Below are 13,035 nucleotides of genomic sequence, written 5' to 3'. Positions count from 1 at the left end.
CACAGATTCAACCAACACTTACCGCTTTTTACAGGTCAGGCACTATTCCTGACACTGGGAATATAAAGGAGAACCAGCTCTACTAATGTGAAGTTTTGTGGGGTATTTTAACACACTATGGTAAGGGAAATGATAAATGAGGGCACATAGGAAAAATAAAAGTATTTGTTGGGTTGGATATAGCTTTTTCTTTTTTCAACCATCAAATTGACTTATGCCTGAGGCTGTGGTATAAACATTACTGACAAAGCAGAGGTAGAGAAAAATGTTTACAAGTAGTGCTTGGTACACAGTATATGCTTACGAAATAGTTGTAAGGTAACCATGGCTGCACTGGGACCTAGTTACTAGAGCTTGGCTATGTTGAGGTAGGTGTCTCTTGCCTACTGCACGTCTGGACATCACAGTGCTATCCTTCATCCTGTTGCCGGGACACCCAAGACCTTCTATTATATTTCACATTTGTACCCTCCTTGCTGTCAGTTGCTCTTCAAGGACTATGTTCTTCCTGTTTAACTTGGTGTTCCTTCTCAACACCAGTGTTTCAAGTCGCTGATCCTTTGTGTCTGTGCCATCCTGCTATAGTTAATTGTCTATGCATTGCTGAGCCCCAATATGTAACATCTAATATTTTAAGAATATATTTCAATTATATGCTTGTATCTTGATCAACAATCTATAATCAGGTTATCCCCTTTCAGAAAACAGAAGTCTTTTCCTCAGTCTCTTCATGGCTGACTTCATCTCCTGGTTCCTGAGGGTGTAGATCATGGGGTTCAGGACCGGGATGATGACCGTGAAGGTGATGGAGACAGCTCTGTCCATGGGAAGGGCAGTGAAGGGCCGGGCGTAGACGTAGATGCAGGGCACAAAGTGCAGGGTCACCACAGTGATGTGGGCGGTGCAGGTGGAGATGGCTTTCCTCCTTCCCTCCCCAGCGTGAGACCTCAGCATCATCAAGATGACTGTGTAGGACACAAGGAGAAGAGCAAACCACAAAGTAGTGACTAGACCATTGTTGGAAATCATTAAGACCTCAAGAGCAAAGGTGTTGGTGCAGGCGAGTTTGAGGACCTGGGGGACATCACAGTAGAAGCCATCAACAACATTGGGTCCACAGAAGGGGAGGGGCAGCAACAGGGAAATTTGCACGATGGAGTGGACAAAGCCCCCCACCCAGGAGGCCACGATGAGGGCAGTGCATCGCCCCCTGCTCATGATGGTCACGTAGTGCAAGGGCTTGGAGATGGCCATGTAGCGATCGAAGGCCATGACAGAGAGAGAAAAAATGTCTGCCCCCCCGAGGAGGTGGAAGAAGAAGATCTGAGTGATGCAACCATCGAAGGAGATGGTCTTCGTCCTTGACAGGAGGTCTATGAGGACCTTGGGAGCGGTGATGGAGGAGAAGCAGATGTCCAAGACGGAGAGATTGCGGAGCAGGAAGTACATGGGCATGTGAAGGCGGGACTCGTAGGTCACAGTGACCATGATGGCAACATTTGCTAACACAGTTGTTACATAAACTACAGATAAAAAGAAAAATAAGAGCAAGCTCAGCTCTTGAGACTGGGTAAGTCCACAAAAAATAAATTCAGACACCTTGGTATAATTTCTCAGGGCCATTGGATATTTCTTCCTCCCTGTACAGCTTTGAAAGAGAGAATAATATTACTGAGGCATTGAAATCAAGCAAAGTTTGGGGCGCCTGGGTAGCTTAGTTGGTTAAGCATAGGATTTTGTGTCTCCCTCTCTCTCTGCCCCTCCCCCTCTTGTTCTCTTTCTCTCTCTCTCTCTGTGTCTCTCAAAAATAAATAAACATTAAAAAAAAAAGAAAAAAGGGGCATCTGGATGTTTCAGTTGGTTAAGCATAGGATTCTGTCTCCCTTTCTCTCTGCCCCTCCCCCTCTTGTGCTCTCTCTCTCTCTCTCTCTCTCTCAAAAGTAAATAAATATTAAAAAAAAAAAAAAAAAAGGAAAGAGGGTGCCTGGATGGCTCAGTCAGTTAAGCATGCGACATTGGCTCAGGTCAGGATCTCACAGTTCCTGGGTTCGAGCACGGCGTTGGGCTCTGTGCTGACAGCTCAGAGCCTGGATCCGGTTTCAGATTCTGGGTCTCCCTCCCTCTCTGCCCCACGCCCCTCACACTCTGTCTCTGTCTCTTAAAAATAAATCAACATAAAAAAAAATCAAGCAAAGGTTTATCTCATCTGTGGAAACTTTGTAATACAGCTTGAAGTGTGGGATTGTGAGGACTCCTGCTTTGGTTTTCTTTTTCAAGATTGCTCACTCTCTTATTTTTAATCATATTATCTTATTCTTCATGAACTTGTTGTGTCACCTGGGGAAGTCACTCACTTCTCCTTGCTTCAGCTCCCTCATTAGTCTAAAATGTGGTGTGGGCTGGATCATTCGTTTCCCTACTGTACTCGTTGGGGCCTTTGACATCTGTTAAAATCCACCCCTAGAGATTGCTGAGGAAGAGAACTGAGGAAGGCTTCATGGAAGGTGCTCCATGAACCGGAGCATCTCTGATTTTATTCTCATTGCACTTTGTTTCCTTAAGAGCCATTGGAATAAACCAACACTCATAGGCCTTTCAGTGACAACATAATAGGGATCGATTTCAACAGCATGTTATAATTTTATAAGCTACTGCACACCTAATAACAATCAATTTTTTCAAAGTTTATTTTTTACTTATTTTTTTTTAAAAATTTTTTTTTCAACGTTTATTTATTTTTGGGACAGAGAGAGACAGAGCATGAACGGGGGAAGGGCAGAGAGAGAGGGAGACACAGAATCAGAAACAGGCTTCAGGCTCTGAGCCATCAGCCCAGAGCCTGACGCGGGGCTCGAACTCACGGACCGCGAGATCGTGACCTGGCTGAAGTCGGACGCTTAACCGACTGCGCCACCCAGGCGCCCCTATTTTTTACTTATTTTTTAAAAATTTTTAAATGTTTTATTTATTTTTGAGACAGAGAGACACAGAGAATGAGCAGGGGAGAGGCAGAGAGAGAGCGAGACACGGAATCCGAAGCAGGCTCCAGGCTCTGAGCTGTCAGCACAGAGCCCGACGCGGGGCTTGAACTCATAAACCTTGAGATCATGATCTGAGCCGAAGTCAGACGCTTAACCGACTGAGCTGCCCAGGCACCCCTCAAAGTTTATTTTTGAGAGAGAGAGAGAGAGAGAGACAGAGTGCAAGAGGGGGAGGGGCAGAGAGAGAGGGAGATGCAGAATCTGAAGCAGGCTCCAGGCTCTGTGCTATCAGCACAGAGGCCGACAGGGCCTTGAACTCATGAACTGCAAGATCATGACCTGAGCCGAAGTAGGACGCTTAACCGACTCAGCCGCCCAGGCACCCCTACAATCAATATTTCTAATATCGCTCTGAAGTTAGGGGGAAAAGTGTTAGCATTCCCATGTCAATTAATACTGAAACTGAACTCAATAAGCATTAAGCCAATTTTTCACGGTCATATAGAAAATCAGCGGCACGGGAAAAGTAGTAACACAAGTCTCTTCTGTCTTTTGGTTCCAGGATCTTTCTACTCTTCCGTGCTGCCTGCCAGCTTCAGGCTATATAAATCCAGGAATAATTTGCATAAGGGACTCTTTACACAATTTTCTGGTCCTTTCAATGGTGGGTCTCATCAGCCCCTCCATTTCCTCTTTCCATGACCAAGGAATTGTAGACCATTGCCCTTCTATTATATTTCAGAAATGACAAGTCTTCTTTTCATTTATTTATTTTTTTAAAAAATTTCATTTCATAGATATGCAGACATTAGGGTTTAACACAAAGAAGAGGACCAGGATGATACTTGAGATGGTTCTGCTCACAAAGACGACAGCACGGTCCAGGCATGCATACATAGAGGGCATGAAGCACAAGGTTACCACGGGGTTGTAGGCAATACAGGTGAGCCCTTCCTATACAACCCAGAGCAGTTTCTGATAAGCTTAGGCTTTCCATTGCCGGATGGAGTACGGATCGACAGCCAAGGGAACAATGGTAGTGCCCCCTCTGCGGAGGCCATATGTTCTTTTACTAAAGCATTCTGTTTGGGAAGGGAGTGGCAAATCCAATTTAGAGGATTTTCAATTCATTCTATTTTGCCCTTGGGATTCAGGAGCAAGCAACCTTTTATTGCTTGAGTGTCAAATTTGAAAAAAAAAAAAGTTCCAGGGAGGCTTAAGAGACAGACAGAAGGATGTAGAGAAAGCTAGCAGTGAAGCCAGACTTTGGCTGTCAGCAAAATACATATTCCACCCATGCCATTTTGATAATTTTTGAGAAGTTTCATGATGGTGGCAGTGGTGACAAAATTAACTCAGAGTTAGAGGAAAAAAGCCCTCCTCAGCCTACACATCTGTCTGACCCATCTGGCACGAACATCTAGGTGGTCCCCAGATCATGCCCACCTGGGAAGCATTGCTCTTGGTCTGCGTAGAAACAAGTTCTGAGAGCCTTGAGAAATCATGTGGCTGAATAAATCCCAAACACACATTGCATCTCATTTGCTCTGGAGAATATCACTACTTGCCTTGCCTTGTTTCCTGTTTATTCTGTCTCTGTGGGCACAGTCATCTCTGCAGCAGGTACTGGTGGGTAGCACGTTTTATCCAGAAGGCTTATACTGAGCCACTCACATTGCAAGGAACCTGGGCACTTCGTAAAAGTTCTGAGGATGTTACTTTCCTCACCTGTCTCAATTTGCCCCCTTTTCTTGGTCTTCAGTTAACCCCTTGTCATTTCTCTTTAGATGGTTGCAAGTTTCCTAACTGGTGTCCTTTCCTTCAGTGTAGTTTTGTCTAATTCATCCTCCGTCTTTTCCAGAAATGTAATTACAAGTCACAAAAGGCATCATATAGTCCTTTGTTTGAAAATCTTCAATGGTTCCCCATTGCCTACACAATAAAGATTAAACTCCTCTTGATATCTGGTGTCCTGTTTCCTTTGATTCTCTGTTTCGGGTGTTTAAATTGTTTAAAGTTTATTCTGTTTATTTTGAGAGAGGTGCAGGGAGAGAGAGAGAATCCCAGGCAGGCTCCACAGTCAGCGTGGAGCCCACCATGGGGCTCGAAATCATGAACCGGGAGGCCTGAGCCAAAATCAAGAGTCAAACACTTAACCGGGACTGAGCCACTGAGGTGCCCCTCAGGGTGTTTAAATGTTATGCAAATTATTGCTGGCTCACGCCTTTGGATCTGTGTTCCCATTGTTCCCTCTATCCATCATGCCCTCCCCAACCCCCACTTCCAGAATCTCCTATTTTTCCACCTTCACAAACACTGATCTTTCAATACTCAGGTTCAGAGTCTCCTTTTCTGTGAAAACTTTCTTGACACCACTTTGTGACTCATCATTCCCTGCATTGACTTCTCTTCTGGCGCTTGTAACAGATTATTCCATCTAATTTCTTACAAATCTGTCTCTCCTTTGTTCAATATAATTTCCCCATTACCCCTCAAGTTCATCCTGCCTGCTCAGTGTTCCATTCATCCTGAGATCATCAAAGCTTTACCTAGCCTGGAGCATATATTAGGTGCCATTAGATTAATGAATAAATGTAGTTGATAAGTGCACATCATGCCTTATAAGCATTGGCACTGGAGTGTTGGGTGAGTGAGAAAGATCTTGACAAACACAGGCTAAGAAATTCTTTTGTTAATGTCCTTGACTTGACCTCAGGGATGCCAGAGAGAGATGCATTTTCCAGGCTATAAAATAGCTTTGTGACCTTGAAAAAGTCACTCCTCTCTGTGCCTCAGATCCTCAGTTGTAAAACAGTGTTATTGGTGTGGAACAATATTAAGGGCTTTGGAGTAGGGCATACCTGGGCTGGAATTCTGCCTCTTGCTTCTTTGTTACTTGGAGCAAGTCCTCTACTTTCCTCCTCTGTAAACTTGGAAGCATAATACTTCCTTCATTGGGTAGCATAAGGAGCGACTACGTTCATGTCTGTAAAGTACCCGGCACATAGTAAGCATTCAATTAACTTGATTCCTTTCCCTTTCCCCCTGAAAACAAGATCATCCCTGTTTTACCTGAAGAGTTATTTAAGAAGACTTTTGCAGAATATAAAATGTTATTCAACAGAAGAACAGCTTCTCTTTGAAATCACTTGCTTGTTTGTGTTTCGGTGAACTTGTGTGGATGCTCCCAAGTGGACTGGAGCGTTCATGTGCTAGGTCATCAGGTTTGGGAATAAAGCTGGCTCTGGATCAAAGGCCAAAGAGACCCAGTGAGTCATGGGCCGTGTGTGGATATGGAACTGCCTTTGAAACCTCTACAGTTTTTAAGGGAATTTGGGGCATTTTAAAGTCTTTTTTTGTTTGTTTGTTTTGTGTTTGTTTGTTTTTTTAAGGAAGTACCCATCTTGTGTAAAAACACTCTGCGATCCCCATGGACAGACCCTAAGCTGCAACAAAATCTCTCCAAATGCATCTCAGTTGTTTCACCAAATACAAGCTGCTGACCCCGTGTCGGGGGCCCTTTCTCCCTAGAAAGATATCCCTCCTTTCCCAGCATTTAACATCCACTTCCATTTGCTCTCATTAAAGTTTTGATCCTTTTTTACAGTGTCTGGTACACCGGGCACATTTTTCATGCTCATCTTGTTCATGCATAACCCACAGTGTCTCACACTGACTGTTCCATGTCCTTACCTAAACCTTTGGTATCCAACCAGGAATTCACGCCATCTGAGACCCAGTGGGGTGCCAGTGTGTATGATGCCAGGGAACCTTCGTGTTAGAACGTCAAGTCCTTCTCACAATTGGTTACATTAGACTTCAAGGTCTTCTCTTCCACCTTCACATTGGAAAGAGCAGACTCAAGGATCATGTCATCTTGGCTCTTCTGTCTGTCCCAAAGTGTCCCTGCTGTGTATACTGGTCCCTCAGGCCCAAGCCTAACATGAGAATGAGCAAAGGGAATTTACTGGATGTGAGTGTGGAAGGAGAACGGACCCTCTTTGATCATTTTGGAGTTCCAGTGGGAATTATTAAAGTTTCCAAGTCATTATTGCGTACAAGTCCACACACACACACACACACACACACACACGCATGCACATATACAGATGCTCATGTTTCTTTGCTTTCTACATTCTTGTAAAACCCCAGAAGACATAAATCTATCTGTTCTGATTCTCTGGGTTTTAGGGAAACATATTAATAGAAACATCTAATCCCATATGATCATTCATTCTCAATGTGAGCAGCATGCCGAAGGGGACAAAAATTGGTTTTTAAGGACGACAAAAATCTTAGATATTACAATGATGTGTGGCCTTCAAAGAGCCTCAGTACATTAAAGGATACACAGTCTATCTTTGGTATTAAATTTTCTCGTGGGAGAACAATTAGGAAAAATATCTGGGACACCTGGGTGGCTTAGGTGGTTAATTGTCTGACTCTTGATTTTTGCTCAGGTCATGATCTCACGGTCATGAGATTGAGTCCTGCACTGGGCTCTGCGCTGACAGCATGCAGCCTGCTTGGGTTTCTCTCTCTCCCTCTCTCCCTGCCCCTCCCCTGCTTGTACTCTCTCTCTCAAAATAAATAAATAAACTTAAAAAAAGGAAAATATCTAATAAACTTCCTTGGGACATAATGATTTGGAAAAATTTGAGAAGTGCTGCCATATGATTAAAAGTCTTGGCCTACTATCTCTGTTTTGTAGGACTCAGAGAAGATCACAGGTATATACCACCTACCAGGACCTTTTTAGCCAAATATTAATGCATTATAACAATTTGCAAAAAATTGTCCTGTAGGTTGTAATTTCCTGAGTTTCTTTACTAATTGTCCAAGTTTTGAATGACTCCTGTAGGCTGAAAGGTGGCATTTGAGGTGAGCATAGGGGATGAAGGGACATTTATTGTCTTCCTACATATTTATTTCCTGGGAATCCTTTTCTTAGGAGAGAGGTGGAGCATAACACAGACCCAATGGCTGTTCCTAAGTGACCCTGCATGCGATATATTTCTTTCCTCTCCTGGGCCACAAAACAGGTCCTGAATGTGTGAAAAGGTATTTCTTAGGTATTTTTGTTGTTGCTGTTCTAAGTGACTTGTCTTGCTTGCCGTGCATACGTAGACAAAACCCGTAGTGTTGCTCCAGCTATAAAATCTCTGAAGGTGAGATGGGGAGAGAAGAGAGGGAAAAAGAAAGTTTAGGTTAACATAAATTAAATTACCGGGGCACCTGGGCGGCTCAATAGGTTGAGTGTCCGACTTTGGTTCAGGTCATGATCTTGCCGTTCATGAGTTTAAACCTCACCTCAGGCTCTCTGCTCATCTCACAGAGTCTGCTTTGGATTCTCTGTCCCCTCTCTCTCTGCCCCAGCCCTGCCTGTGCATTCTCTCTCTCTCTTTCTCTCAAAAACAAACATAATAAATAAATAAATAAATAAATAAATAACCATTGTGGCTTTTGTGCAGATATATTCCCAAACCATACAAGCACTTTTAAGGTTAATTTCAGTGGGCAAATTAGTAGAATGGACCTGAGAACAGGAGATTCTTGGTCCAAGCGTAGATTTGTCCATGTATATATCTGACTAAACATGACTTAAAATATTTCTTCTCTTTTCACTAGTAGGTAAAATATATTGAAGATTCTGTACTCAAAATATTAAATCAAGGAATGATTTTAGTAATTAACTGGAAATACAGAGCCACCAGAGAGAGCATGCATGAAATAAACACATCCATAATTTCCATATATGCATATTTAGGATTAGAGGGCTAGACAATAGGGAACCTGGATTCTGTGCCTGATTAACGCCATGAGCAGTGCTAATGACCACCCTCTTAGCATTTATTATTCTTCATTTTCATGGCAACCCTGTGAACAGACTGTCATTTCCATATTTCAGGTGGTAAAAGCAAGGAAAATATGTTAGCATCGAGAATCACAGGTTATACCAAAATAGCATCAGGTTATTGATTTTCACCTTATATCCCCTACTTCTCCCAAGGTCACAAGCCCAATAGCTCATGTTCAGCCTCATCTCATCTTTCCTGGAAGAGAGTTGAGTGGCTACGAGGATATTCAGAAATGACTGGCAAACGAGCTACCAGTCTGTTGCCCCAGGACAGCAGTTTGAGGAAAGCAGAGCATAGATTTCCAGTCTCAGTGTGAGTGCTCACCCCAGCTTACTGCTCTCAGAAGGTCCAAGCCTTCTGTGTAGTCTTTTCATGGCAGACTTCATCTCCTGGTTCCTCAGGGTATAAATCATGGGGTTCAGCATGGGCGTAATGACCGTGTTATTGATGGACACAGCTGTGTCCATGGGCAGTGTAGTGAAGGGCCGGCAGTAGATGTAGACACAAGGCACAAAGTGCAGAGTCACCACGAGGATATGGGAGGTGCAGGTGGACAGGGCCTTGTTCCGTTCTGCCCCAGAGTGAGATCTCAGCATCACCAGAATAACGGTGTAGGATCCCAGGAGCAAGAGGAACCATAGCAGGGTCACCAACCCATTGTTAGAGATCATGAGAAGTTCCAGAGCAAAGGTATCGGTGCAAGCCAGCTTAACTACTTGGGGCACATCACAGTAGAAGGCATCCAGGATGTTGGGGCCACAGAAGGAGAGTGGAAGCATCAGAATTATCTGGACAATTGAGTGCAAACCACCGCCCACCCAGGAAGCCACCACCAAGCCCACCCACACCTCTCTCTTCATAATGGTCACATAATGCAGGGGTTTGGCGATTGCAAGGTATCTGTCATAAGCCATCACGGAGAGGAAGAAAATATCTGCCCCACCAGCAAAATGGAAGAAGAAGATCTGTGCCATGCAGCCATTGTAGGAGATGGTTTTCCTCTCTGATAACAGATCCACCAGGAACTTGGGAACAGTGACAGATGAAAAAACAATGTCCAGGACCGATTTGTTCCGCAGCAGAAAGTACATGGGAGTGTGAAGGTGGGACTCACAGGTGATGGTCAGCACAATGAGGGCATTGCCCAGCACAGTGGTTACATATACAGCAAGGAAGGCCACAAACAAGAAACATTCCAGCTCCTGGAAGTGAGTGAGTTCTAGGAAGACAAATTCCTTCACATTGGTGTGGTTGCTCTGGCCCATGGTTGGGACCACCCTCCTCCATGTCTATCTTGGGAGAAGGCACATTAGGATTAGGAATATGGTGTCGTGAAGGGACAGCATCATTTATCCTATATTGTCTTAAGGCTATCTCGAGCATCCAGATCATGACTACTCAGAAAAACTGGGCTAGGGTCTCCCCTCTTGTGGCCTGGAAATTCTTTATCCTGATAATTCTTCTTTCCTATTGGAAATACCCTGAGCAGACAGCAAGAGCCATCACACTCTGATGCCTTTCCTCTGAAAAAGGGAGATGGCAGGACTATGGTCATTTGACTATGTCTTGCCTTCTGTCCTGCAAGAGTATGTATGCAGAACTTTACTCTTTACCAAAGGCTTTCACCTGAAATATCTTGATTTTTATTCTTATGATGTTTGTGTGGGGTCTAGAGAGTGGTGATGATCATCTCCATGTTATATAAGGGAAGCTGAAGTTTAGAGCAGTTAATGACTTGCCCACATTTGCACAATTGTAAAGTTAGTGAGTGGCAAGTCAAGGATTCAGATGCAAGTAGTTTTTCTGACTTGACAAAGACCAATGTTAATTGGGCACCTTGACCTTGGCCTTCTATTCTTTCCTTGCTGAGAATCCTGCTAAATCAGTTTAGCAAGAAGACCCTACCTTTGGTATCTGATCAAATGTCTCATCCCTGATCTTTGATATATAACTCCTTGTAACTAAGTCTTTGGCTTGTCTTTGCAAGAGTCCTGTTAAGTCAGTTTAGTAAGAATCCCTTTGTCTTTGATGTGTCCTTTTAGTAATTTTCCACCTATTGACCCACTTGCTCTGCTCCTGGGCTATAAATCCCCACTGTCCTTGTATTTGGAGTTGAGCTTAATTTCTCTCCTTTCTTGTAATAGTTTCGACCCCTGTTGCAATAGTTTTGAATAAAATCTGTCTTGCCATTTTAAATAGTGTCCAGTGAATAATTTTTGTTTAATAGACTGCAGAGTTTCCCCCTGAAACATTTCTGCCAGATCAGAGATTCTGGAACTTACTTTGGCTTATCAGAATTATAGTGGGGAGATAAGGCTTAAGCGGTTAATTAAATAGCCTGACTACTTAATCCTCACCTCCTCCTTAATTTTTTTTAATTAATTTTTTTTTAGCGTTTATTTATTTTTGAGACAGAGACAGAGCATGAACGGGGGAGGGTCAGAGAGAGAGGGAGACACAGAATCCGAAACAGGCTCCAGGCTCTGAAGTTGTCAGCACAGAGCACGACACGGAGCTCGAACTCACGGACAGCGAGATCATGACCTGAGCCAAAGTCGGACACTTAACCGACTGAATCACCCAGGCGTCCCCCTCACCTCCTCCTTTAAAGGAAAAGAAGAATCCGGCCCTCTTAAGTACTATCCCCCTGCACTCGGAGACACTTGGACCTCACCAGGTCCAGGGGCTCTTGATAGCATGAAGAACTGCAATCATTGTTCAGAGCATATGCAGGTATCACCAACAAACTGATCATTAAAGCTGCAGAGGTGACTTAACCCAAAACTCCTCACTTCAGGGGTGAGCAGAGAAGATTGTTTATTTTTTGAGAATCAGTCTGACTTGGTAAAAGATGGAGAATTTTTTTTTTAAATATTCTTTTTTCTTGTTTTTTTGTTGTCATGAAAACACGTAAGATCTACCCCTGTTAACACATTTCAAGTATACAATAAAGTATTTTTAAGTCCCATCTTCCCTACCTCCTCCTCCCCCTCCCCCATTACCATCTTTCTATTCTCTGTTTCTGTGAGTAGAGCATGTTATGCTAAGTGAAATAAACCAGACACAAAAAGATAAATGCTGCATGATCTCATTTACATGTGGATTCTAAAATAGTCAAACTCATAGAAAGATAGAGACTTTTAACCAGGGTTGATGACTCCAATTTCAGGGATTTTCTACCATTTCTGTATGATAGCAAAATAGGTTTATTTGATTTTTTTGTCAAATCAGATATTTGGCCATCTGAGGACAAAATTCTTTTCAATAAGAATATCTGTATGTCCAAGGACTTTCATATCCCACATAAAATTTAAAAATTCAAGTAGTTGGGATGACTGAAATATGGTTCAACAATAGAAAATAGTCTAGGTATTTGCTGCAATGAAATTATATCTGAAGGAAATAGGCTAAGAAAGAAGAGAATACACTAGATGAAAAAGAACCAAGCACTTTCCTTGAAATAAAAGTATAATGAACATCAAACAACATATTTCTGCAAACAACATATTTCTTGATGTTTCTTTTTCCAATTCTGTTATACTTGGGTGATTTTTATGTTTTAACCTGAATGTTTGAGGCCTATAGAAATCCTCTTAAATAAACTTCTCTGTTGATTTTCCTAGATTCTTTGTATTGTTACTATTAGAACCATTTAATTCCTGTTGAAAAGTGAATTTTTTCTTTAAAGTTTCTTTTAGTATGATCCAATAGGAATACTAAGTATGACAGCATCCAGGAACAACACATTGCCTAGAACTGGCACTCTGTGTTTTTTACTGCCACCTAACAAACAGCAGAATGCTTTTTGAACGGTATTCTGTGTTTGGGATTATGTTATTGCCTGTAACAAGAAATACAAAGTGGGCTACAAAGAAGAGCCCACTTTAAGATTATGTTAAGGCCAGGGTCTACTCAGTGTCCCGGATTTGAGACCGCAGGGGAAACCAGGGAAACATTTGTCCTTGATCCAAGGGTAAGGGAGAGCTCCCTGGGAAACCAGTGAGATTCTTCCTCTTACATGATGAAGACTAAGTATTGGGCCATTTCCCCCTCCTTTGACTACCATATACTCAAAAACATATATGTGGTTTGGGGCACCTGGCTGGTTTAGTCGGTTGGGCGTCTGGCTTTGGCTCAGGTCATGAGCTCACAGTTCACAAGTTCAAGCCCTGCACTGGGCTCTGTGCTGTCAGCTC

At 43.0% G+C, this 13,035-nt stretch overlaps 2 protein-coding genes across 2 annotated transcripts; both read right to left on the bottom strand.

Moving 5' to 3' along the window:
• Nucleotides 1-687: 687 nt before the first annotated feature.
• LOC123600547 (olfactory receptor 4D11-like) lies at nucleotides 688-1,623 on the bottom strand. Its single transcript, XM_045482575.1, has one exon. It carries the CDS (start codon nucleotides 1,621-1,623, stop codon nucleotides 688-690), a length of 936 nt encoding a protein of 311 aa, XP_045338531.1.
• A 7,536-nt stretch (nucleotides 1,624-9,159) lies between these two features.
• On the bottom strand, nucleotides 9,160-10,104 carry LOC123602732 (olfactory receptor 4D6). Its single transcript, XM_045487199.1, has one exon. The coding sequence runs from the start codon at nucleotides 10,102-10,104 to the stop codon at nucleotides 9,160-9,162; it is 945 nt and encodes a 314-aa protein (XP_045343155.1).
• Between the last annotated feature and the right edge of the window lie 2,931 nt (nucleotides 10,105-13,035).

This window comes from Leopardus geoffroyi, chromosome D1 (genome assembly GCF_018350155.1).
Source record: "Leopardus geoffroyi isolate Oge1 chromosome D1, O.geoffroyi_Oge1_pat1.0, whole genome shotgun sequence".
NCBI classification, from domain to species: domain Eukaryota; kingdom Metazoa; phylum Chordata; class Mammalia; order Carnivora; family Felidae; genus Leopardus; species Leopardus geoffroyi.
Note: the sequence above shows the minus strand (reverse complement) of the source record. Positions and strands in the feature narration are given on the sequence as shown.